The following is a 25,807-nucleotide window of genomic DNA, read 5'->3' as shown; positions in this document are numbered from 1 at the left end:
CCCTACTCTTCTCCCCTTGTGGGGAGGGATGCCATTCTCTTCCGTGGTGTCCATCTCTCTACAGCCTAGGTCATCCTGGGTGCCCAACAGTACATTCAACTCCCAGCTAGACAGTTCTACCTGAAGTCCTGGGCGTACCCTCGACTCGACATGTCCCAGACTGTACCATTTATCTTGTCTCTCACCCTGCTCCTCCCCGATGTCCTCACCTCCGTGAAAGGTAAGACATACATCTAGCTTCCCAAGCCAAAAACCCGAGTCTTATTTGACCCCGTTTCCTGTGACCACTGTCCCTTCTGCGATACACATGCTTCTTGCCAGGACAGAGCAGGTCCCTTCGTCTCTGCCCTGGGGACTGCAGCGACAGCCTCCCATCTGCCCACCCCCCTGGCTTTGACATCATAGCCTATTCTACACAAGGCAGTCCGGATGACTTTTCTAAAAGGAACGTTGGAGCACGTGCTTCTCTATCGAAAGCCCATAGAATCCACCCCAAGCTCCACAGCATGGCTCTTTGGCTCCTGGCCCTGCCCCGCTTCTTACTCTACCTCCCTTCCCTCCCTCCATGATCTCGCCTGGACAAATCCCTTCTTGCCCCTTGAATCTTACTAACCCTTGGTCCTGGGCATTTATCTATGGTTTTCCTGAAGCCTGGAATCAGCCCGTCCTCGCTCTCACTCCCCGGGCTTCCCCTCAGTGCATTCACTTTGTTAAACTGCTCTCGTCTTATAGGTTCAGTCCAGAGGTCAACTTCCCTGGGAAGCTTCATGGAGAAACACCGGGTGAGATGGGGTTCCGCGACCTGGGCTTATTCCCGGCACTACGGAGACGACACTACATCGGATGTGGGCTGAGGGGCAGGGCAGAGGGAAGAACTCTCCAGTGAGGACCTACAGGTATGTGCCTGCTGGCATGTCCCTAACATGTAGCCCTGGGCCAGGCCCAGAGCTGGAACTGAATACAGTGAACACACGAAACCTTCCCTTCCCTCTACAACCGAACCCCTGCAGGGACTCAGCAAGAGATGACATTCCTTTGCAAACAAGTTGCCTACACACAGGACTTAAGAACGTTCCTGGGAGAAGGCAGGGCTTCTCCCAGTCTGGTATCAAAGGCAAGCAAGTGCTGGGAGGTGAAAGAAGGGACAGAAGCCCAGGTGGAAAGAGGAATCGCATTTATTGATTGATGAATAGGGTAAACAATCACTAAGCCCGGGCCAGGCTGCCCTGTGCTGCTCCCTGCCTGGGCTCGTGCCTGCCCAGAGAGGCAGAGGCCATGTTTCCGGGTCAGTGCCAGGAAGAAGCCAGTGCAGGGGCCCACACGCAGGTGCTCTGTCCATCTACCTCGTTGGGTGGCCTTGGCCCGGGCCAGAGATCAGTTCTGGGTCTCATCCCATCATTTTGTTGGCCTGGGCCTCAGGCACGTGCCTCCCAGAGCCTCCAGTGTGCCCACCTGCCCGCCCAGCCCCGTGGGACAGGATGAGCAGAGTGCGGGGAGAGGAGGGTGGAGGAGAGCTTGGCTTGAGGCTGGGGAGGAAGTCACAGCGAGGAGGAGGTGAACATGAGCCAAGGGTGGCGCACGGGGCAGCTGGGCCAGCAAAGAGCTTATGGGCTCAGATGATGTTGTGCTCGTGGACCTTCTCTCCCAAGTGAAAGCGGTTGAAGAGGAAGGGGCTCAGGTTGATCGTCTGGAAGTTGCCGTGCAGCACCATCTCTGCCACAGCTCGCCCCACAGCAGGGGCCTGCTGGAGCCCATGGCCACTGAAGCCCGTGGCAAAGTACATGTTGACGACGAGAGGGTGGGGACCCACCACGCCGTTCTGGTCGAAGGTGTTGTAGTCGTAATAGCCAGCCCAGGCACTCCGAACCTGCGGGCGGACAGGACGTGGGGGTTCCCAAGAAGGTGCCAACACACACCGCCCTCACTCCCGCTCAGGGCTCGGTGGGATGGGTCCCCAGACCACCAGTCCTTAGCAGGTGAGGTGGGGGGCGTGTGGCAGCGGACAGGCTTTCCAAGGGGACTGTGGTGCTCCAGGCTCATCTGCCTCCTAGTTACCTTCAGAGACTCAAAGGCCGGGACCCTCTGGGCCAAAGGGGGCCACACCTTGTCCTGGAAGAACTCGTGGTCCACTTCCAGGTTCTCTGGGTCCGGTTCCTCCTCCTGTGGCGAGAGGTGGGGACGTGGCTTATACAGCCTGGGACACAAGGGCGGACCCAGACCTCACCGACCTCCCTTTACTCAATCCCCTCAGTAGGTAGGGAACAGGGAGGAAAGATCCCAGTTCAAAACCAGAGGGGCTGGAGCATTAGTAACACCGCTGGGCCCTCCAAAGAGCCTGACTCACTCACTCACACTCTCTCTTTTCTTTTCTTTTCTTTTCTCTCTCTCTCCTTTTAAAAGATTTTATTTATTCATCTGACAGAGAGACAGCGAGAGAGGGAACACAAGCAGGGGGAGTGGGAGAAGGAGAAGCAGGCTTCCCACTGAGCAGGGAGCCTGATGTGGGGCTCCGCTCGATCCCAGAACCCTGGGATCGTGACCTGAGCCAAAGGCAGACACTCAATGACTGAGCCACCCAGGCGCCCCTTCTTTTTTTAAAAAGATTTTATTTATTATTTATTTGAGAGACAGAAAGAACGAGCATGGGGAGAGGGAGAAGCAGGCTCCCTAGGCCAGTGTGGGGCTCGATCTCACGACCCTGGGATCATGACGGGAGCTGAAGGCAGAGGCTTAACTGACTGAGCCACCCAGGTGCCCCAAAGCTTGATTCTTTAACAGCAGTCGGCCTACATCTCCCACCCAGCACTCCAGCCCTGCTTAGCTTACCTCAGTGGGGCTACAGCCGCCCAGATAGTTGTTGCCTAATCCTTCCCGGCGGAAATAGGCTCCACTGGCATCTATGACGAACGGAGTCTCCAGGCCTGGCCCCTGGGGACAGTTCCACAAGTACACATACCTGCCATGACCAGTGGGTTAGGAGATGGTGGGAAGAGCAGCCCCCCTCCTTCCCACTGCATTTAACAAACTCTTAAACACTGCTTCTGTCCCTCTCTCACCAACCTCCTCAGCTGCCCCAAGGGGCGTCACCTTTTCCGCGGCTCCACAGGTAGCTTGGTGCCCTGCAGGGTGCCAGGTGGTCCCTTCCCGACACCAGCCAGCTCCGCGATCTGGCCGGACCAAGCCCCTGCCGCATTGATCACGATGGCACACTCCACAGGCTGGTACTCCAGGCTGTGGTCTATCTTCACCTGCAGGCAGCAGAGCGGGAGGGGAGGGAGGGCCTGGCCCACACACTAGGCACCATGGGCCTCAGTTTACCCAGACGAGAAGTGGGCAGAAGATGATCCAGACCACAGTTGTTACCTTTCTCATCCCCCCACTTTGGTAAGGGAGATGCACAGGCTGGGAACTTACGTGAACTTCATGGACCCTTTTCAAAGTCACCTCTTCCCCACTTGGGGTCTCTGCGTGGCTAGACGAAGAGACAAAACCTGCAGGAAAAAGAAAAAAAAGAACTGAAGCCTGAAGAAGACGAGATTGGGATTCCATGGGCTTCAGGAGGAAAGCAAGCTGGAAGGCCAGGGCTTTCCCCCACAGAGATGGGGTAAATAGAATGAACTTGGCCGCACACAAGACAGGAGCGTGCTGAGACCTTCAAGCACATCGTAAGTCAAGCAGAGAAGCTGAGTTAGGACCGAGTCAGGATAGCCAGGACCAGCCCTCAGGAAGAACCCCCCCTTCCCCCCAACTCTTCCTTAGCCCGTGAGTGAAGGTAAGACCCCGTCCACGCCTGCGCCCTGGCTGACCCAGGTAAGACGCATGGGATCTCAGACTCACGTGTCACCTCTCCCTGGCAGAAGAGGACCCCCATGGACTGGACCTTTCGCCGAAGCCCCTGGAGCAGAGACCAGGGGTCAAACCAACCTTCATGCTCCATCCCTGTGATGAGCAAGAGGACTCAGGAGACAGGATTCGGACCCTTCTCTCCTACTGGATTGCCCACGCCCCTGACTCCTCTTTAGGGCTCCTAAGCCAGGGAAAGTCAGTTGCCCAAGGGCACCAGAGGCAAATCCTGTGGAAGGACAGAGAGCTAGCATGGCCTGGCGGGGAGACTGCTGGCCAGGGGGAAGCACTGCTTCTCGATGTAGCTGAGACTCCCGACCTGAGGCTCCCCTTGACCCGAGCCCCTCTGCAAGCAGGCCTCACCATAGGACGCCAACGCCACGCCCTCTGGGTTTATCCAGGGAAATTTGTTCCGCAGCTGCTCAGGAGACATCAGGCAGACCTTGGCTCCTTCCTGCCTGAGAGAAATGCACGGCCGTGTGCATGTGTGTGAGAGGGGCGATGTGCAGAGCGGGAGAAGCAGGGACCCCAACTCCACAAGTAGGGATCCTGCCTCATTTGGGTCACTTCTTTGCCCCAAACCCCCCAAGTTTTCCTTCTTGCTGAGTGTGTCAAGACCAAGCCTCCTAGTCATGGCTCTTCGACACCTGACCCCGCTTTCCCTTCCTACAACCTGGTATCCCTTGGCCACCCTAAAACCCCTGCCATCCCCTAACTATTCTGTGGCCTTTCACCACAGAGCAGGTCCCTTGGTTCCCTCCCCTTCTGCCTGGAATGGCCTTCCTGTCCACTTTCTAGTACAGTCCAGTCCACCTGCACAACGATCTCCTATGGGACACTGTCCCCCAAAGAGAGCATCTCAGATCCTAAAAGAACACACTCGCAAGCCAGGCTGCCTAGTTCGAATCCCAATGCCACCACTGACTGGCACTGTTTGCCTCAGTTTACTCACATGTAAAATGGGGATGTTTGGGGTGGCTACATGAGTAAATGCTGCATCTGGGACATTACCTCATGTCCCTCGGGAGACCTGTAAGTCTACTTGTTAAACATACACACTCTTGACCGACCAGGAGACACTCAGGCCAGGGGCTGCCCACATCGGCTGGCCGCCTGCATTTTTGTATGTGAGCCACACTCGTTTGTTCCAATTTTTGTCCATGTTTTGCCTATGGCTGCTTTTGTTTCAAATGCAGAGTTCAGTGACAGCCACAGAGACAACAGGACTCCAAAAGCCTAACACGTTGATCGTCTGGCCCTTCTGGGAAAAGTGTGCAGGTTCCTGGGTCCCTTCCTAGAGGTTCTGGCTTATCAGATGTGGGATGTTCCAGGTGGTTCTTAGGATGTGGCAAATTTAGGAACCACCGCAGCAGCGTGCCGTCCACATCTGTGTGACAGCCCGGGGTACCAGAGGTGTCGTATGTGTTACCCGACAGACTGAGCTTCCACATGGTCGGGACCTGTCTTGACAACTCGCTCGCCCCATATCCTGACTCGGTGTCGGAGCTGTGCCAGGTACGCAGCTGAGGAGCAGCTGGTGGCCAGGCCAGGCACCCACCTCTGCACCCGCACGTTGCTCTCCAGGACTGCGGCCCCCTTTTCTGAAGCCAGCAAGAGATAACCTGAGGGGTTGAACTGGATGTCCAGGGGAGGGTCGTCAACCACAGCTAGGTACTCCTATATGCAAAGAAAAAAACTCTTTAGGAGGAGCTGATTTAAAGAAAGGAAGGAGGGCTCTCCTGGCTTCCTCACCAACAGCTCCTGAGACTTAGAGAAGCCCTTCTCCTCTGGGTACCCCACTGGGGACAGAACTAGAGATTCCAACTCCTACTTGCCCGAACTGCTTGTGCTCCCTGATTCCCCTGGCCAGCTGGGCGGCTCCTCTCTCTGGGCTAAAGGACTGGTCACGACCCCAACCCCCGGATGTCTTTGCACGTACATTGATGTTCCGCAGAAAATCAATTGAAAAGAGGGAGAGCTGGATGTTCTCAGGCACCGAGAACTGTTGCCGAATCCCGCCCACAGACAGCACGGTGGAGGCCTGGGAATACTGTGGAAAGAGCAAAGTCACTGAGGGAGGCCAGTATCCTGTCACACGTAGGCAGAATCCTGCAACAGAAGCACCTACAAGTCGAGGGGAGTCCTACTGGCAAGTTTATAATGTTTTTTTTTTTAAATGATTTTATTTATTTATTGGAGAGAGGAGAGCAAGAGGGAGCAGCAGACTCCCTGCTGAGCAGGGAGCCCGACTCAGGGCTTGATCCCAGACCCCGAGATCATGACCTGAGCCGAAGGCAGATGCTCAACCGATTGAGGCCCCCAGGTGCCCAATAAAGATTCTATTGTAAGGTTATAATCTAAGAGAAGCTGAGGTAGATACACCCGTACGCAAGGCAACCAGCACCCAAAGAGGACAATAGTTATTAAAGTCCGTCTTTGCAGGAAAAAATGAAACAAGATGGGGTCGGGAGGAAGACAAACCATAAGAGAATCTTAGTCTCACAAAACAAACTGAGGCTTGCCTGTGGGTAGGGGGTCGGGAGAGGGCGGTGGGGTTATGGACATTGGGGAGGGTATGTGCTATGGTGAGTGCTGTGAAGTGTGTAAACGTGGCGATTTACAGACCTGTACCCCTGGGGCTAATAATACATTATATGTTAATAAAAAATTAAAAGTAAAAATAAATAAATAAATAAACTTCTTCTTAGCAGACGTGCAGAGCAGATAGAGTTGGTCACATAAAAGGGCTGGGCACCGTGGCACAAAATGGGAATGGCCTGGAAGTCCAAGGGCAGGAGATTAGCATTTCATCTGCCTATTGGAAAATAGAAGAATATGACTGAACTAGCAAGATTTGTGGTTAACTGGCTGTGGCTAAAACAGGAACAACGAGGGGTGCCTGGGTGGCTCAGTTGGTTAGGCAACTGCCTTCAGCTCAGGTCATGACCCAGGGTCCTGGGACCGACCCCACATTGGTCTCCCAGCTCTGTGGGGAGTCTGTTTCTCCCTTCTCCCTCTCCTACTGCCCCTCCCCGCCCTTGTCCTGTCTCCCTCTCTCAAATAAATGAATAAAATCTTAGAAAATAAAATAGAACAACTGTGCAAAGCCTCAGAACTAATAGAACCTTGGGGTGTCTAGGTGGCTCAGTGGGTTAAGCCTCCACCTTCAGCTCAGGTTATGGTCTCAGGGTCCTGGGATCGAGCCCCACATCGCTCGGCGGGGAGCCTGCTTCCCCCTCTTTTTGCCTGCCTCTCTGCCTACTTGTGAGCCCTCTCTCTCTCTCTCTCTCTCTGTCAAATAAATAAATAAATAAATAAAATCTTAAAAAAAAAAAAGAAGGAAGTAATAGAACCTAGGAGAGATGAGATGGCTGTTTGTATTCGTTATAGCTGGAATACAGTCTCCCTTAGTCAGACCTGTGGGCACCCAGAAGATCCCCTGTTTTAAAATTTGCTTTTTCTTCTTCTTTTTTTTTAATGAATTGGAACCTGAATTTTATTTTTATTTTTATAATTTTTACTAACATATAATGTATTATTTGCCCCAGGGTTACAGGTCTGTGAATAATCAGGCTTACATAATTCACAGCACTCACCGTAGCACATACCTCCCCAGTGTCCATAACCCAACCTCCCCCCGAAAACCTTCAGTTTGTTTTGTGAGATTAAGATTCTCTTATGGTGTGTCTCCCTCTTGATTCCAACTTGTTTCATTTTTTCATTCCCTACCCCTCCAATAACCCTCCATCCTGCCTCTCAAATTCCTCATATCAAAGAGATCATGTGATAATTGTCTTTCTCTGATTGACTTATTTCACTCAGCATAATACCCTCTAGTTCCATCCATGTAAAATTTGCTTTTAAAAGCAAAAACCTTACTACCAAAGTCTCTAATTTGAGGGAGGAATCACTGGGACGATTTCTCAACAAGAACCAAAGTATAGTCCTTTGGGACCTTGGACCTCTGAAGACTGAAGTCTTTCCTCCCCTCAGCCCCCCTTGCCCCTTAATACAACAAGTCCGTGCCCCACTCATGCCGCCGCCCTCCCCCAGACCTCACCGTGTGGTCCCGTTCCACCACCAGCACCCGAATGGCACCTCGTGGCTTCTCCAGCCTCTTCAGCCAGTAGGCCACGGACAGGCCCATCACCCCACCCCCCACAATCACCACATCCGAGTGTTCGGGGGGCAGGTAGCTGGTGTCGTGGAGTTGAGTCCAGGCTCCTCCGGGAAGGAATGACTGGATCTTCTTCTTAATCTCGGACATCTTTCCATTCCAGTCTGTGGGACGCAGTTATGGTGAGAAGGCCATTCATTCTCTTTCCTGGTGGTAAGGGGTTGGAGGCTCGGCGCAGGAAAAGGTGGCTAACGGGTCACTGAGCTGGCTGTCCCCATGGCCATGCCTTCCATAAGGTCAGCTCACACCCAGCAGTATCTGTAGGTTCACTATATAGTCTGTATGCATTCGGCTCTCTGCCTTCTCATGCATCATGCCCAGCAATGCGAGATTCAACTTCTTAAAATGCACACTCTGTCCTCTCTCCCTAGGCCAGGTGACTTATGCATGTCCAGCGCCTGTGCACACTGCTCTTTCCTCTGAGCCCCAGGCTCCTGTGTTCAACTGCACTGTCCTCTCCTCTTGGATGTTCCAGACTCCTGGACCCATAGGTCCTGACACACCCCAAGCTGCAGTGCCCTCTGAAGCATGATACTCTGAGTGGCATCTTATCCTGGACATCCATCACCACTAGCAAAGCTACATTCATGTCCTATCTATTGTCAAGTCCTGATGGCTTTGCCTCCTAAATATCTCCCCAATATGTCCTGTCTCTTTTCCCATCTCTGCTACCCCACCCTAGACCAAACCACCATAAGCTCTCGCCTAGATTAATGAAAAGCCTCCTAATTGTTTCCACTAATTCCCCTCTTGCCTACTCAATTCTTCTGCATCATAGCTAGAATATTTCCCAAGCACTAATTTAATCACATACTGTCTTGCTTAAAACCTTCCAGTGGCTTTTCATTACTCCAAAAATAGAAGTCCAAAATCTTCAACACGGCCGAAAAGCCACTGAACAGTCTGACTCCTGTTTTCCTTGTTCTCTCCCTACTCTCCCACTCCAGCCCCTTCCACACCTTGGTGGTGCTTTATTTCTTCCCATCATGGGGAACCTACACAGGGGTTCTTCTGTTTTGAAACTCTGTCCACTTCTTTGCCGTTAACACCTTGCTTCCTTTCCTTTTCAGTTTAGTTATCTTCTCAGGAAAGGCTTTCCTGACCCCATATACTATCAAAATCTCCGGTCACGCTGTCACATTACCTCATGCAAGACATTCGCAATTTTGAATTTATTTGTGATTGTTTCATACTATACCATGCCTGCTTTCTTCAGCAATATATCTCCAGCCTAGCACTGAACCTGGCACATCGTGTAAGTGCCTTGAATAAATGAATCCTTTTGTCCTTCACAAGATTTGTAACTCGCAAATCTCCACGTCTTTTCACAGACTCCAATACAAAGTCTAAACTCTGCTCAGCAATGTTCAAGTATCTCCTTGATCTGCGCTTACCTTCCTTGTCCACACTACATTTCCTATTGCTACACAAACGCTCCATCTACATGGCTTTTGCTAGTTCCTTGCACCAAACCAAGACTTCTCCTAACGTTTGCTCGGTTCTCCAGAACTTGGAACACACACCGTCCTTGAATCAGTAAACAGTATCCTTCAAGGCTGATCTCTGTTCCCACTACCAGTGCAGAGCATTTGTCCGAGTTGGGTTCTATCCAGTCTCGAACCGGTATGTGGAAGTCTTCCCTTTCCAGGTACACTCCAGCCACCTCCATGGGACATATGCTCTATCCTCTTTCCCTTCTTTCCTCCTTAACAGCCACATACTAAGCACAGCATCTGCAGGCTAGCTGCACATCTATCTGCGCAACCAGTCAGTCAGCCTGGCTCTCTGCTATTCTGGTGGTAATTTGAGGCTTAGAACGATTTGTCACCTGAGAAGGGCATCCTTGGGATCCATGTATCTGCTCAGGCTTTAAAAGATCCGGCTAGCAAGCTTACCCCTTTCTCCCAGCCGACCGACTGTCTTTACATCGTGGCCCGGGTCCCGAGTTTTGAAGGTCACAAAGCTGGAGACTGGGGCTACCCAAGAACCACGATACCCTCCGCTGCCCTCAACTTTACCCAGAGTGGAGCCTCCTCTGTGTGTGCCTAGCCCCCGGCCCAAGACGTCCCGCGCCAAGGCTAACTGCAACGACCTTCGCAGCATGGCCACTTTACGCGCGGCACCTTTGAGACTCGGACCGCCCCTCCTCCCTACGCCGCACCTACCCCCGGGTCACTGCCCCACGCCGAAGGCCGTTCAGACGAGCGCGCCCATTGGCCAGCGGCCCTTTCGGGCCCCGCCCCTAAGCACTATAGGCTGCCGTCTCCGATAACCCCGCCCAGGCCCGCCCCCACCCGCCATTGGCGAGTACGGTGTCTACGACAGTGCTGCGCGCCCTCGAGCGGAGGCGGAGAGAGAACGCGACGCCTCTGAGCGGAAGTGCGGCTGAGCCGGTTTCCGGGGCCGCTGGTGTGACGTGTCCCGCGCTTGGCGCAGCAGGAAGCGGCGGCGATCGCGGCCTGAGTTCCCGGTGCCGGCCCCGGCTCCTCTCCCGCTGCCGCCATGCTCGACTTCTTCACCATTTTCTCCAAGGGCGGGCTTGTGCTCTGGTGCTTCCAGGGAGTGAGCGACTCATGCACCGGGCCCGTTAATGCGTTGATTCGTTCTGTGCTGCTGCAGGTATCGCTCCCCGCGGGATCAGAACTCGGCTCGGCCCACTGACCCGGTCCATAGCCCCTTCAACTGATCTCACACCTCCCTCCCACCTTTCCCCGGCTATCCCGGACTGGCCGCTCACTCGTTGCCAGTACTCCGCTTCTTTCTTCCGCCCCCATCGGACCATCCCGCAACTTTGCGACGCCCCCCTCCCCTCCGTTTCTGGGACTCTAGCCGAATTGCGGCGCTTTTTGAGATTTCCCATAGTTCCTTCCATTTACACCCCCCCCCACACACACACCCCGCCCCGCAGCTTGCTTTTCTGTTTCGAAGGCTGGGTGTGATAATGGAAAAATTAAAAACTGTAAATAGTGTACAGCTGCTAGTAAATCAGATTGTATCATTAAGTCCCTTCTTGCCTTCCCACTAACCTCTTTTCCTCTTCCCCCAAACTTGGTACCTCCTTCTCTGCCTGATGGGATGCTAGAGAGCAAGGTCCCAACAGCCTCTTGCCCTGGGAACAGGTCTGACTTTGGGGGAAGGGTCTGTTTTTTTTCCCCAAAGGTAATCCTCCTAGGGTCCAAGTCTGGGTTTTCTGGGTAGTCGGAACTTGAGACATACACCCTCCCCTTTTTTTCCCCAGGAAAGGGGAGGTAACAACTCCTTCACCCATGAGGCACTCACACTGAAGTATAAACTGGACAACCAGTTTGAGCTGGTGTTTGTGGTAAGTCGGGTATTTAAGAGGGACAGTATTTACATTTTCAGCATAATCCTAATTACTGAGAACCCTAATTAATTGTACCCAGTGTATATGATGAAGTAACTGAGAAGACAGAAGGCGGAGAGGGAAAGGGAAGACGTTCCTGAGCTCAGTCAGGGAGCTTGGCTGCCCCTCAGGTCAGGGAAACCTGCCAGGCCACTGAGCCAGTCTCAGGAGGCCTGCGTTGAGTTGGCTTTTAAGCAGATCTGTTGGCTCTGTTTCTCTCCCTGAACAGGTTGGTTTTCAGAAGATCCTAACACTGACGTATGTAGACAAATTGATAGATGATGTGCACCGGCTGTTTCGGGACAAATATCGTACAGAGATCCAGCAGCGAAGTGCTTTAAGTCTATTGAATGGCACTTTTGATTTCCAAAATGACTTCCTGCGGCTCCTTCGGTGAGAGGCCACCCCTCTGCAGAATTGATTTTCATGACCTGATGAGCTCCCTTCTTTCCTGAGGGTGGTTCAAGGGTAGTAAATAGCATTGAAACACACTCTTGAATTTGTTGCCCAGTTCTAATTGACCTCTTGGTGTGAGGGTCCTTTTTCTGGACTTTGATCACTCTCTTCTCTCTAGTGAAGCAGAGGAGAGCAGTAAGATCCGTGCTCCCACTACCATGAAGAAATTTGAAGATTCTGAAAAAGCCAAGAAACCTGTGAGGTCCATGATTGAGACACGGGGTGAAAAGCCCAAGGAAAAAGCAAAGAACAGCAAAAAAAAGGGGGCCAAGAAGGAGAGTGAGTTTGAGCTCCTTGGACATACAGGGGCATGAAAAGTTAACATGGCAGTAAGGACTGAAGTTGTTCCCCGTCTTTCCCTTTGTCATCGCTTGTCTCCCTTGCTCAGTGCCCATCACACTGTCATCCCCAGTCCTTGTCATCCCCAAGATGTTTGCTCCTAGTTTCCTCTTAATAATTTGGGTAATAGTAATTGGGGTTTGGAAGACTATCTCCCATTTGTTGGAATTTGGTCGTTTTTCTCCAGTGAGTTTTCTCCTAACAGGTTCTGATGGCCCTTTGGCTACCAGCAAAGCAGTTCCTGCCGAAAAGTCAGGTCTCGCAGTGGGGCCTGAGAATGGGGTCAAACTTTCCAAAGAAGAGCTAATACGCAGGAAGCGAGAGGAGTTCATTCAGAAGCATGGGAGAGGTCTGGAGAAGTCCAGGTCAGCATTCTAAATTTCATCATAAATACTGTTACCTAGCTATGTTGGGGGCAGGGGAGCTCGTCTCTGGCTCTTGGGTGGATGATCCCTCTCCTACTTCACCGTAACCCTTTGTGCGTAACCCTTTACAGCAAGTCCATGAAATCCGATGCTCCAAAGGAGAAGGGCAAAAAAGCACCCCGCGTGTGGGCGCTGGGTGGCTGTGCTAACAAGGAAATCCTGGATTATAGCACTCCCACCACCAACGGAGCCCCTGAGGATGCCCCACCTGAGGACATCAGCTTGGTAAGAGGCATGGGCCAGTGTGGGTTACCATTAATAAGAAGTTAGGGAGAAGGTAGAGACTAGGGAGGGCAGTACCTTTGGTTTCTATGAATGAAGGGATGGGTCCCATCTAGAGTTTTCCAAATCAGAGATGGAGGAATGGGGACATGGTAAATCCCAGGCTTCTTTTCCCTCAGCCCTCAGTGTTCCTGATCCCATCTTGTTCCTTTCCCTCTACCCTCCAGATTCGAGGGACTGGGCCTGGGGGGCAGCTTCAGGATCTGGACTGCAGCAGCTCAGATGATGAAGTGGCCGCTCAAAACACCACCAAACCCAGGTAGGGGAATTTCAGGAGGTGGGTGCTACGGGTGGCTCCAGGACAGATGAGGCTTGACTCCTGCCCCCTGGCGTCATATGTATCTATAATCTGTGCCTACAGTGCTACCAAGGGAACTCTGGGTGGCATGTTTGGGATGCTGAAGGGCCTTGTGGGGTCCAAGAGCTTGAGTCGTGAAGACATGGAGTCCGTGCTGGATAAGATGCGTGATCATCTCATTGGTAAGTTCTGAGAACGGGGACTCATGGTTATGGGACAGGTGGTGGAGAGGGGAACCACCCCAAGTTCTCTTCTGTACCATAGGGTTGTTTACTGTTGACTTGGCACTCACACGTCTGTCCCTGTCTCTCTAGCTAAGAATGTGGCAGCAGACATTGCAGTCCAGCTCTGTGAATCTGTGGCCAACAAGCTGGAAGGGAAGGTGATGGGGACATTCAGCAGTAAGTATCTCTCTAAACCAGGAAGCGCTCAAGGCATTGTGTGCACCAGCCAGTTCAGCGCGTTGACCTCCATTCATACTAGGTGTGTGGCTTGTGGCAAACTCCTTCCCCCCTAAGTGTCTGTTGCGTAACTTAGACCTGAAGAGTTCTGAGAACTAAAGGAGTTAACACTCGTACAGTGCTTGGAATGCTGTGACATGTGGTGCGGATTCCTGGGACAACAGCCTTGGGTTCTCCAGATCTCAGTTTCTTGGGGTGCAGGGGGTTCCCGCGAGTACATTCCTTGGGTTTCACAGACCCACCACCCCCTTCTAGCGGTGACGTCCACAGTAAAGCAAGCCCTCCAAGAGTCCCTGGTGCAGATTCTGCAGCCACAGCGTCGTGTAGACATGCTCCGGGATATTATGGATGCCCAGCGTCATCAGCGCCCTTATGTTGTCACCTTCTGTGGCGTTAATGGAGTGGGGAAGTCTACTAATCTTGCCAAGGTCAGTACAGCCCCCCACCCGTCTCAGACATCCTTTCTTCACACTCCAGGTCTTAGTGACTCTGGTTCTAGGGCACTGATTTCTTTGCTGCTTTTGCCCAGATTTCCTTCTGGCTGTTAGAGAATGGCTTCAGTGTCCTCATTGCTGCCTGTGACACATTTCGTGCCGGGGCTGTGGAGCAGCTGCGCACACACACCCGGCGCCTGAGTGCCCTGCACCCCCCGGAGAAGCATGGTGGCCGCACTATGGTGCAGTTGTTTGAAAAGGGCTACGGCAAGGATGCTGCGGGCATCGCCATGGAAGCGATTGCCTTTGGTATGGTACACAGGAGGGTGGGGGGCTGCTGTGGGCCCCTTTCATGGGCTTCCCTTGTGATCCGCAGAGGGTCTGGGATCCCCTCCTACCAACTTATTGCTCAGCAGCAAGTCAGGGCAGTGAACTTGCTATATGGAGTAGCTAACTGTGGGCAAAACTAATCTCTTCCACCCAAGGAAGCCTCTATTTGGTTTCCTTTATCCTGTTGCCATATATTTCCTTGAATGTTTCTGATGGCCAAGCACAGAATAGGTTTTTGCTCACAATACCTTATGACCAGATCTGGAGCCCAAGAAAGCAAACATCTACACTTTTAATATAGCCAGGTTACCACTTCTTGAGAGAAAGGTAGGATGAGCAGGACAGCCTAGAAGTTTTGAGTTGACCACTTTTTTTCTCTCTAGCACGTAACCAAGGCTTTGATGTGGTGCTGGTGGACACAGCTGGCCGCATGCAGGACAACGCCCCTCTGATGACTGCCCTGGCTAAGCTCATTACTGTCAACACGCCTGACTTGGTGCTGTTTGTGGGGGAGGCCTTAGTAGGCAATGAGGCTGTGGACCAGCTGGTGAGGGCTAGGGTCTAGTCCTTCTCCCAGCCTCAGCTTTGGCCTGCTGGGTGCTTCTTGTACTTACCCCTTGTTTCTCCCTTACAAGGTCAAGTTCAACAGAGCCTTGGCTGACCATTCTATGGCTCAAACACCTCGGCTCATTGATGGCATTGTCCTTACCAAATTTGATACCATTGATGACAAGGTAACTATATGGATGGTACGGGACGGCAAGATGGGGAGGGGTGTCCTTCACGGGGAGCTGATGCTCTAAGGATATGCTGTTGCCTCCAAAGCTTCCTGTTACAGAAGGGATAGGAAAAAGTGGCCTTGAGGTGATTGTGTGTCCCCTTTCTCCACTTCAGGTGGGAGCTGCTATTTCTATGACCTACATCACAAGCAAACCCATCGTCTTTGTGGGCACTGGCCAGACCTACTGTGACCTACGCAGTCTCAATGCCAAGGCTGTGGTGGCTGCCCTCATGAAGGCTTAATATGTCTCCTGCCCCAAACCAAATCACTGCTTCCCCCCAAAGCCCCTCTTCCTATAACAAGAATGTGCTTTAGAGTCTGTGAGCGACTTCTCTTCAGTGTAGTACAGAGGCAGAGTGATGGGAGCCCTAGGGGCTGGCAGCCCAGCCTCCACCTGCAGGGAGGGCCTAATCATGTTATAGTCCACTGCCCATCGCTCCCTTCCCTGACGGCCCTTCCCACCTACTCAGGCATTCCCTTCACTCTGCCTACCCACTCAGTCTCATTACAGCTTTGAGCAACGGTTGGAAGACCCAACACCAGAGCTTTGCTAACTGACACAGTCACAGGGATGTCTGAGCACAAGGAGCAGTCGAGAGACTTCTGGGGCCAGCTCTGGGTTCTGCCTTGGATACATAGCTTTCGGGTCCCTGGGGCCGATGGTACCCACCACACTGTGGCAGTGTATGGCCTGTTCTTAATTGCTGCTAATTCTGATGATGACCCCATCCCCACTGTTTCCTCAAGGCATCAGCTAGGCCAGAGTGATTTGTTACAAAATGAACGAAAGGAGTTCCTGCTTCCCTCAAAAATAAAGGGAGCTGAGCTGCAGTGTTGCATTGGGCTTCTCAGCCTTCCAACTCTTCCCTGCTCCCAGAATCCAGATGTAAGCTTTGCATGTTCCCCTTCCTGGGAGAGAACCAACTGTCAGAAGGGTATACAAGTTGCCCCTCTCCCCCACCCCACTCTTCACCTGAGCGGATCCTGGCTTTTCTTCCTCATCCTCTCTACAGTGCCTGGTAGACAAGTGCTACGTTGAAGAATACAAACCTCTTGTTAAGACTTGTCCTGTAGCTTGGTATTACAGATGTGCTATTAGTGCAATAAGGTGAAGGCTGTCTGCCCAGAGAAATACATAATTTATATAAGAAAATAAATTTCATAAGTAAATTGCCTTTTATGTCTCGGAGTTATTTTATACAGGATTCAAAACTAAGATCCCACATCACACTGCTTCTAGGCCTCAAGGTAAGAAGGGAAACAGAGCGGGAATTGATAACGAATGGTTGTCGAGAGAATGAGATCACCCACTTCAATGTGAAAGAACACAACCCTTAAATTAAGTTACAAAAAGTAGGCTCATTTAGTGCCTTTGCAGGTTTTCTAAAGGGACTCTAAAAGTAGAGCCAGGGCCCTGGGAAGTAAATGAACAAGCTTTTAATACAGCTCAGTTATGTAAAATACTGTACACTGTAAAAGATCTAGAAAACTAGAGCTTCAAGTCATGTTTTAAAAAAGCCATTAAGCTTAATTGAAAAACCAGGTATAGAGTACAAAACTGCAACAAGGGCCACGGTGACCCCACGGCGTCTAGCTCCCAAGTCCTTCATGCAGGGCTGGAGCCACAGTCAGTGGAGGTGTCGAACTGATCTGCTGTGTGGACACAGGCATGTCCAGCGCAGGGGTGGGGGGAGGCTGCACTGGGCCCCGTTGTCACTTGGGGATTCGTGAACTGGAAGAGGCCGCAGAAGATCAAGAACCAGTGGGCATGAAGGACTGAGCTGGAGCACCCCCCCAACCCCCAACTCTACCCCCAACCTTCAACCTCTGGGTTTTGGTACTTCCATGGAGCTGTGCTGGGTTCTTATAAGTTTACTTGTTAAATACTCTCCACAGTCGGGCCTGACACCTTGGTCTAATGCTGATGATCTCTCCAGCCCCCTCTCATGTTCTACAGTCTGTGGAGAGAAAGAGAATTAAATGAAGTCTCATGAAACAGTATATGTCCAAAGCTGCAGATACTAAGTCCAACTTAACCCTTCAGGAGACAAAACATCACAGATACTAGGAATCTTGTGATAGACTCCACAGGAAAATACAGAATCCTTAACAGGTGGAAGTCCTTGCTCTCCAAGCTACTAAACAAATCCTAGAAAAACATTTTCTGCCTATGAAGCTGACAAATAGAATAGGAAATAGGGTACCTCTTATTTCACTGTGCGCCGCCGAGGAGCCATTCAGCTGACCTTCTCTCACCATCCCTGCCGAACAAAACGCAGATCAGTATCCGATATTAGACCGGGAAGTCAAAACTCCTAATACGAAGAAAACCAACCCACCAAAGGGTAATGAAATAACATGGTCGAAGAAGGATGGCATTATTTAGTAATGAGGACATCACAGACAAGAGGATAAGGAGGTGGGGAGAATGAACTGGGTTAGTCTTTAGGTAAGAGGGAAGCAGTAAGGTCTGCGAGTGCACTAACAGTGCAAATAAAGCATTAAATGGGCAAGAGTGCGTCTGCTGTCCCTAACTCATTTAGAAGGCCAAATTTAGGTAAAAATCTAGGGATGGAGACGCGGAGCAGCATGCAAGTGAGCAAATTCAACCAAGGAGAAGAGTGAAAAGTAGCAGATGCTCTCACAACACAAAATCAGTTTCAACCTGTGCTGCCCAATATGGTGTCGTGAGCCACATGTGGCTCAATAGTTTTACATTAAAACCTTTGTTCCTCAGCCACGCAAACCACATTTCAATGCCCAAAAGCCACATGGGCATTTGGTTATGGTACTGGACAGGGAAGATAATATTTCTATCACTGCAGAAAATTCTATTGGACAGCCCTGGGATAGAAAATAGCATAGGAAAAAGTTTAAAACTAAACACGTGGAAGAAAATAGTCATCAGAAATATGAGCAATTAGAGTCTAAATGAATAAAAGCACAGTACTCCTACAAACTGGTACTGGTATTCCCCCTCTTGGAAAGAACTTTAGCAACAGCTATCAACCACTAAAATATTCTTGCCCTCTGACCTAGTAAAATTATACTGAGAACCCATCTGAATGAAATTACTGGCAAAAGGAGAAACTGTAGGGATGCAGATGTAATTCATTGCCAACAGTACTTACAACAGAATAAACTAGAACAAAATTAGAAACTGCCTAACGGGAAAAACTGGGTAAGCTAACATCCACATTGGATTTTTTTTTAAAGTGATAATGCTATAATTTCTTTTTTAAAGATTTTATTTATTTATTTGACAGACAGAGATCACAAGTAGGCAGAGAGGCAGGCAGAGAGAGGAGGAAGCAGGCTCCCTGATGCAGGGCTTGATCCCAGGACCCTGAGCCAAAGGCAGAGGCTTTAACCCACTCAGCCACAGTGGATGAGGCACCCCGTCATCCACATTGGATTATAACACAGTCATTAACACTAGTGGTTATCAAACCAGCCATACAGAAAAATATAGGAGACTAGATCACTGAATAAAAACAGTAACATGACTATGTATACTTTGGTTCACAATAATGAAAAAATGCACAGGAAAAATTGTTAATTGGAAATACACCAAAATAACTGCTTGTATTACAATAATGAATTATAAAATTTTTTCCTTTTCCCATTACTTGATTTTTCTGAAATAAATATACTAGAACCTACAGAATCTTTTGAATCCAAGCAACTTTCACTATGCAAAAGCAAGTACACAGCAAGTATGTCAGGAGCCTAGCAAATGTTCAGTGTTAAACAACAACAAAAGACCTCTTACCGCTTACTAGTAGGTACCCACAGAGACTCAAATCATAATCAAGGATGGAGGATAAGCTTGACTTGTTGTTATATGTTTTTAACCTAAAACCGCTCTGCTAGATTTCAAATCACAAACTCAGCTGACCACTCTACTAAAGCCCCCTGACCATACTGAAAATCCTTCATTTTTAGAAGTTCAGAATATTCAACTAAAAGATAGAGGAATCTGGGAAAAACCACTTTGGGAGGAAGACCAGAGAGCTAATAAAAGAATCTGTGACATTCTTTAATACCTTTTTTTTTTAAATAAAGATTCTGTTTATTTGAGAGAGAGAGAGAGAGAGAGAGCAGGAGCAGGGGGAGTGGCAGGCAGAGGGAGATGAGGAAGCAGGCTCCCCACTGAACAGGAAGCCCGATGCAGGGCTCAACCCCAGGACCCTAGGGTCATGACCTGAGCCAAAAGCAGACACACTTAGGTGCCCCTCTATAATACTTCTGATAATTTTTGTCGAGAGAAGATTTCGTTTAATAAGAACAGCTGTCCAGGGGGGGTTTTATTATTGTTTTTAATTTTAGCATCTTTCCTGGGCAGAAGATCTCAGAATGCAGATCAAAAGAAATATGTAGAGCTTGGTAGGTACCTCTTGTTTAATGACAATAGAAAATGCACAATGGAAAAGCCGACTCAAAGTCCTAAGTGTGGGCCAGCAGCAGAAGAATCTGAAACACTGCAGGCCAGCAGAAAACGCATCCCTAAGAAGAGAAAATTATTTTCATAAAAGAGACAAACCCAAAGGTTTGTCTTTTGAAAGTGTTTTCTAAAAACCATAAAAATACTAGAGAAGAACATAGGCAGTAACCTTTTCGACATCAGCTGTAACAGCTTTTTTCTAGATAGCTCTCCTGAGGCAAGGAAAACAAAAGCAAAAATAAGATACTGGGACTACATCAAAATAAAAGGCTTCTGCATGGGACGCCTGGGTGGCTCAGTTGCTTAAGCAGATGCCTTCAGCTCAGGTAATGATCCAAGGGTCCTGGGATCAAACCCCTTATTGCACTCCCCGCTCAGTGGGGTGTCTGCTGCTCCCTCTGCCAGCATCTCCCTCTGCTTCTCCCTCCACCTGCCCCTCCTCCTGTTTGTGCTGTCAAATAAATAAAATCTTAAAAAAAAAAAAAAGACTTCTGCACAGTAAAAGAAACAATCAGCAAAACTGAAAGGCAACCTACTGAATGGGAGAAGATATTTGCAAATGACATACCTGATAAAGGGTTAGTATCCAAAATACATAAAGAACTTAGCAAACTCAATACCCAAAAAACAAAGAGTCCAATTAAAAAATGGGCAGAAGACATGAACAGATATTTCTCCAAAGACATACGGATGGCCAACAGATACACAAAAAGATGTTCTTCATCACTTGCCATCAGCAAAGTGCAAATCACAACTACAATATCACCTCACACCTGTCAGAACGGCTAAAATCAACAACGTAAGAAACAACAATTGTTAGTGAGGATGTGGAGAAAAAGATACCCTCATGCACTGTTGCTGGGAATGCAGCTGGTGCAGCCACTCTGGAGAACAGTATGGAGGTTCCTCAAAAAGTTAAAAACAGAACTACCTTATGATCCAGCAATCAGACTACTGGGTATTTACCCAAAGAATACAAGAACACTAATTCAAAGGGACACATGCACTCCTATACTTAGAACAGCATTATTTACAACAGCCAAGATATGGAAGCAGCCAATTAAAAAGAATGAAATCTTGCCATTTGCAATGACGTGGATGGAGCTAGAGAGTAAAATGTGAAGCAAGATAAGTCAGAGAAGGACAAACACCATATGATCTCACTCACGTGTAATTTTAAGAAACCAAACAAATGAGCAAAGGGGGGTAAAGAGACAAATCAAGAAACAGATCTTAACTACAGAGAACCAACTGGTGGTTACCAGAGGGGAGGTGGGTGAGGGGATGTGTGAAACAGGTGATGGGGATTAAGGAGGGCATGTGTGATGAGCACTGGGTGATGGACGGAAGTGCTGAATTGCTATATTGTGCATCTGAAACTAATTTAACACTGTACGTTAACTAACTGGAATTAAAAACAGTAAAAAAGAGGTTTTCTGAAGTCTTCTGGAGGAAGGGTTGACACAATTTTTAGTGTTCATTTGTGGTGATGTCTTTTACAAATCTGGTTCCATTCTGATGGATAGCCGCTGATAATAAGGGCTTTGGAATTTCTCATTACAGTAGAAGTCCACTTAAAAAATCTGATTCACGGGGCGCCTGGGTGGCTCAGTGGGTTAAAGCCTCTGCCTTCGGCTCAGGTCATGATCTCAGGGTTCTGGGATCGAGCCCCGCATGGGGCTCTCTGCTCAGCGGGGAGCCTGCTTCCTCCTCACACTCTCTCTCTCTGCCTGCCTCTCTGCCTACTTGTGATCTCTGTCAAATAAATAAATAAAATCTTAAAAAAAAATCTGATTCAGAAAAGAAATCAAGGAATAATACTAGGTTTAGGAAAAGTTCTCTCTATATTAAACTACTGTACTTTATTAGGCCCCCTAAGATGCATCCGGATCGACAATGCAAATACATATCAACATAGAACTTTTCAAGAATATATACCACATACAACAGCAAAGTTTTAAAAAGCATTCTTCAATTTAGCAGATACCAAAAAGTTTGGCCTTTTTTAGGGTTACTGGGAACTTGCCTGGGGCCACTAATAAACTGAACTTCTATATCCATTTGGCTTTGTTAGAACCTGGAGGTAAAATGACAAATGAGTGTACCCCTAGACTCTATCTTAAATACCGTAATAGTGTTCAAATAGTATTTTTTAAAAAATGTGTTCTGTTTGTAAAGATAATGCACAATTACTGCCAGAAACGCTAACACAGAAACAAAATACTAAGAAAAACAAAACTTACATCCTACCACAGAAAGATAACCACAGTTAATTCAGTAAACATCACTCCAGATACTTCCCCATGCATACAGAAACAAAAACAGAATACATCTACAATTCTGTAGGAATGGGATGGACCGTGGTGGCGTTTTACAACCTGGTGTTCTTTACTCATATATTATGTCTCTAATGTTTTTTCAGGCAACAAAATTTTCCCTCTTATGGCTTCACTGTGTTCCATCAATTACGCAAATGCTGATGTATTTTTTTTTTTAAAGATTTTATTTATTCTTTTGACAGACAGAGATCACAAGTAGGCAGAGAAGCAGGCAGAGAGAGAGAGGAGGAAGAAGGCTCCCTGCTGAGCAGAGAGCCCGACACGGGGCTCAATCCCAGGACCCTGGGATCATGACCTGAGCCCAAAGCAGAGGCTTTAACCCACTGAGCCACCCAGGCGCCCCCAAATGCTGATGTATTTAATAAAGTCTATTAACTGGAGTATTTTAGGTTGCTTCCAACTTTTTTTTGCCATTATAAAAAAAATGATTTTATTTCCATACCTTTATCTCTATACAATTGTGTAGTATAATTGTGCAATTGTCCAATTATCTCCTTAGGAGAAATTTCTTTTTTTCTTTTTTTTTTTTTAAAAGATTTTATTTATTTATTTGACAGACCGAGATCACAAGTAGGCAGAGAAGCAGGCAGAGAGAGAGGAGGAAGCAGGCTCCCCGCTGAGCAGAGAGCCCGACGCGGGGCTCGATCCCAGGACCCTGGGATCATGACCTGAGCCGAAAGCAGAGGCTTTAACCCACTGAGCCACCCAGGCACCCCTCCTTAGGAGAAATTTCTAAGATAAATTTGTATCAAGTGGGATTTCTAGATCAAAGGTTTTTAAATTTTGAACATATTCCAAACTTCCCCTTCAGAAGAGCTGTACAAACTTTACCTTCCCATCAACACGACGTGAATATATTTCTTTCCTCACAGCTTTAGCCAAAACTGAGTAATTTGTCCTTCTTTTCAGTTTTGAAATCTGTATTTTAATTGCATTTTACTGAGAACTAGTGAGGTTGAGTATTTTTTCATTCTTCCTACTTCTATAATAAACAGCTGGAATATGTCTTTGTCCACTTTCTTACTCTCCAATGGCATTTTAGTCTAATTTGAAGACTGACCATGATCTCCTTTCCTAATACAGGTGGAATTATATTTCTTACGTTGGTAATGATTTTACTCATCACAGATACATAAAAGGTCAAAGAGCTATTGCTCTCAGTCTCAAAATTCACCTTACCTGATCTACCCCTTGTGGATATCTCACATGTCAGCCGCTTGAAATATTCTGGGAGATCAGCATATTCATTTCCATAGGAGATGACCTTAATTCCTTTGTCCAGCATGTTTTCTCGAAGCTTCTTGAACTCATCCACATCTCCTCTCCGAACGAGCATGAAATGTTCTAAGTCAGATTTATGCTTCACAGCTTCCAGAAAAAGGGCTTGGAAAGTGGTGTCATCCACAGTCCAGCCACAGCCCAGGAAAAGGAATGACTTGTTTTCATAGAGTTTCTGAATCTCTCTCTTGCGGGAAAAGAAACAACACGTTAATGACACTGTGAAGACACATGTAAGACATGTCCGAAACAAAAAGGTCAACAGGATCATAACTACAACGTTTAACAGACTGTGATGGCCAATTAACCAAATTGCAAGATCAGACTCCTTTGTGGGATGAATATAAAGAAGGTATATTCATCCCACAAAGGAGTCTGATCTTATTGTTTATTCCTATAACTTGATGACTGGTCTAAAATTTTATCTTTACTGGACATTCTACTGCTCTCTATTCAGGCTTTCACTGAGTAGGCAGGGGGCTACTTGCTATACAGCTTATCTGTCAGATCTGTATGTCCAGAGGCCATAAGGCACTGAGAAGTTTTCAATATATCTTACTCTTCCCTTTTTTTTTTCTTTTTTTTTTTTAGATTTTATTTATTTATTTGACAGACAGAGCTCACAAGTAGGCAGAGAAGCAGGCTGGGGTGGGAGGGAAGCAGGCTCCCTGTTAAGCAGAGAGCCCGATGAGGGGCTCGATCCCCAGACCCTGAGATCATGACCCGAGCCATAGGCAGAGAGGCTTAACCCACTGAGCCACCCAGGTGCCCCCCTCTTTCCATTTTCTAGATCATTATTTTCCTTTTTTTGCTTTATAAACTGAACCATGGGATCACCAGAGAAGATAATTCCATTACCAGATTTGCTAAAAAAAAAAAAAAGAAAAAAAAAAGACACTTACCAAGAACATTAATATGTATGTGTGTATATATATGCATATATATAATATACAAACATCAGAGATGATTCTGCTCTAGGGATCACTCAATGTCAAAGATGGATGTAATAAAAAGACATGTCAGGGAAAGTATAGGTGAAAAAAAGTCCCTTATGCTTTAGAAAGTATTACATTTCCCTGGTTTTTCTTTTGCTACGTCATATAAAAAGACATTATCGTTCTAAGTGACCTACTCCTGAAAACAGCCAGTATACACCGTTCTCAGAGTTGGGGGGCCAGTGAATTTTCTCCAAATAACCCTGGCCAGAGAGTGCTTTACACATTATGTGTGAACAAGTCTAAAACTTGTATCTCAAAACACCCACAAGTCTTTTCCACAAAGTTTTATCATCCTACTTAGAATTTCTTTGCACTGAGCAGTAAGTGTGATAATTCAATATAAGCCTACCACCATTCACACACAGTCTCTTCAAAATGTATGTTTCTAGAGTGACTGGTCGGTAAAAAAGTGCATATATTATTACTGGCACAGAGGTGGTTTCATACTGTAATAAACCAAATGATGAGGAAGGGTAATAATGTCATCTTTGTAGGCAGGGAGGATGCTGGTGACAGAATGCCATCTGCTGGCTGTCAATCAAGAACAAAGTAAAGGGGGCGCCTGGGGGCTCAGTGGGTTAAAGCCTCTGCTTTTGGCTCAGGTCATGATCTCAGGGTCCTAGGATCGAGTCCCGCATCGGGCTCTCTGCTCACCAGGGAGCCTATTTCCTCCTCTCTCTCTCTCTCTCTGCCTGCCTCACTGCCTACTTGTCATCTCTGTCTGTCAAATAAAATAAATGAATAAAATCTTTGGGCCCCTGGGTGGCTCAGTGGGTTAAGTCTCTGCCTTTGGCTCAGGTCATGATTTCTCAGGGTCCTGGGATTGAGCCCCACATCGGGCTCTCTGCTCAGCAGGGAGCCTGCTTCCTTCTCTCTTTCTCTGCCTGCCTCTCTGCTTACTTGTGATCTCTCTCTGTCAAATAAATAAATAAAATCTTTAAAAAAAAAAAAAAGAACAAGGTAAAAACCTCCGGCTGGACACCTGAAAAGACATTCTGCATTTCCTAAACTAGCACATGCACAACCACAAGCTAAGAAGCACAGAAGGAAAGCTTCACCTTCCAGTTTTAACTCATGGGGAAAACGTTATCCCGTGAAGACCGAGCGTGTATTCAGAGGTTTCCCAGGAAGGCTTTCCTGCGACCAGCAAGAGCAGCGCCACTCACCATAACTTCAGTGTTCCTGAGCACATTCTGGTACCCAGCTGGATGGAGGACAATGCCACTAGGATTAGTGTAGACCCCGTGGATGTGTAAGACGCTCAGCTTCCGCTTCTCCTGAGCCCACTCTAGAACCTGTATAACACAAATATGGCTCAACCAAGTTGGCAGGGCTGAGCATTTGCTTAAAGGTCCCCATGGGCACGAGGCTGCTGGCATGACACTTCATGATACCGTAGGGCAAACATTTAAGACTTAGTGTGGCTTCAGTTTCCATTCCAGGCACGGCTGTTAGGGCTGATGGAAGCATGCCTGGTGATTTCGCTTTGAACGTAACCATCAAAAACTGAAGTGTCATCATTTGCAGAAATGCTAGGGCTCATACCACTGGTGATACC

The 25,807-nt window shown here is 48.4% G+C and overlaps 3 protein-coding genes across 10 annotated transcripts in view; 1 reads left to right on the top strand and 2 right to left on the bottom strand.

Annotated features, from left to right (window-relative positions):
- Positions 1-1,345: 1,345 nt before the first annotated feature.
- FOXRED1 (FAD dependent oxidoreductase domain containing 1) lies at positions 1,346-10,169 on the bottom strand. Of its 2 annotated transcripts, none has more exons than XM_032868871.1 (11): positions 10,039-10,169; positions 7,904-8,124; positions 5,783-5,893; positions 5,402-5,520; positions 4,207-4,301; positions 3,838-3,939; positions 3,415-3,491; positions 3,088-3,248; positions 2,827-2,956; positions 2,056-2,160; positions 1,346-1,867 (listed from the first exon to the last, which is right to left on the bottom strand). In XM_032868871.1, the coding sequence occupies exons 1-11, from the start codon at positions 10,121-10,123 to the stop codon at positions 1,613-1,615; spliced, it is 1,461 nt and encodes a 486-aa protein (XP_032724762.1). In that variant the 5' UTR covers positions 10,124-10,169; the 3' UTR covers positions 1,346-1,612. The 2 variants fall into 2 exon arrangements, with proteins under 2 accessions (XP_032724762.1, XP_032724763.1); XM_032868872.1 differs by having other exon boundaries at positions 7,904-8,167; positions 10,039-10,096.
- A 233-nt stretch (positions 10,170-10,402) lies between these two features.
- SRPRA (SRP receptor subunit alpha) lies at positions 10,403-15,579 on the top strand. Its single transcript, XM_032868869.1, has 14 exons — positions 10,403-10,639; positions 11,259-11,342; positions 11,614-11,777; positions 11,959-12,119; positions 12,385-12,544; positions 12,676-12,829; positions 13,054-13,145; positions 13,248-13,366; positions 13,499-13,585; positions 13,901-14,073; positions 14,175-14,388; positions 14,793-14,956; positions 15,045-15,143; positions 15,304-15,579. Exons 1-14 carry the CDS (start codon positions 10,523-10,525, stop codon positions 15,430-15,432), a joined length of 1,917 nt encoding a protein of 638 aa, XP_032724760.1. The 5' UTR covers positions 10,403-10,522; the 3' UTR covers positions 15,433-15,579.
- Positions 15,580-16,501: 922 nt separating this feature from the next.
- Positions 16,502-25,807, bottom strand: part of FAM118B (family with sequence similarity 118 member B) — a 50,023-nt gene continuing 40,717 nt past the window's right edge. For 6 of the 7 annotated variants that reach the window (XM_032868877.1, XM_032868878.1, XM_032868874.1 and 3 more), the window contains 4 exons: positions 25,416-25,544; positions 23,153-23,438; positions 17,395-17,454; positions 16,502-17,148 (listed from right to left, as the gene is read on the bottom strand). In XM_032868877.1, coding sequence (XP_032724768.1) covers positions 17,135-17,148; positions 17,395-17,454; positions 23,153-23,438; positions 25,416-25,544 — 489 coding nt within the window. In that variant the 3' untranslated portion in view covers positions 16,502-17,134. The remainder of the gene's footprint in view (positions 17,149-17,394; positions 17,455-23,152; positions 23,439-25,415; positions 25,545-25,807) is intronic. The other variant, XM_032868873.1, reaches the window with a different exon arrangement.

Source organism: Lontra canadensis, unplaced genomic scaffold (assembly GCF_010015895.1).
Source record: "Lontra canadensis isolate GAN:19392208 unplaced genomic scaffold, GSC_riverotter_1.0 scaffold36, whole genome shotgun sequence".
In the NCBI taxonomy this organism is placed as follows: Eukaryota; Metazoa; Chordata; class Mammalia; order Carnivora; family Mustelidae; genus Lontra; species Lontra canadensis.
Note: the sequence above shows the minus strand (reverse complement) of the source record. Positions and strands in the feature narration are given on the sequence as shown.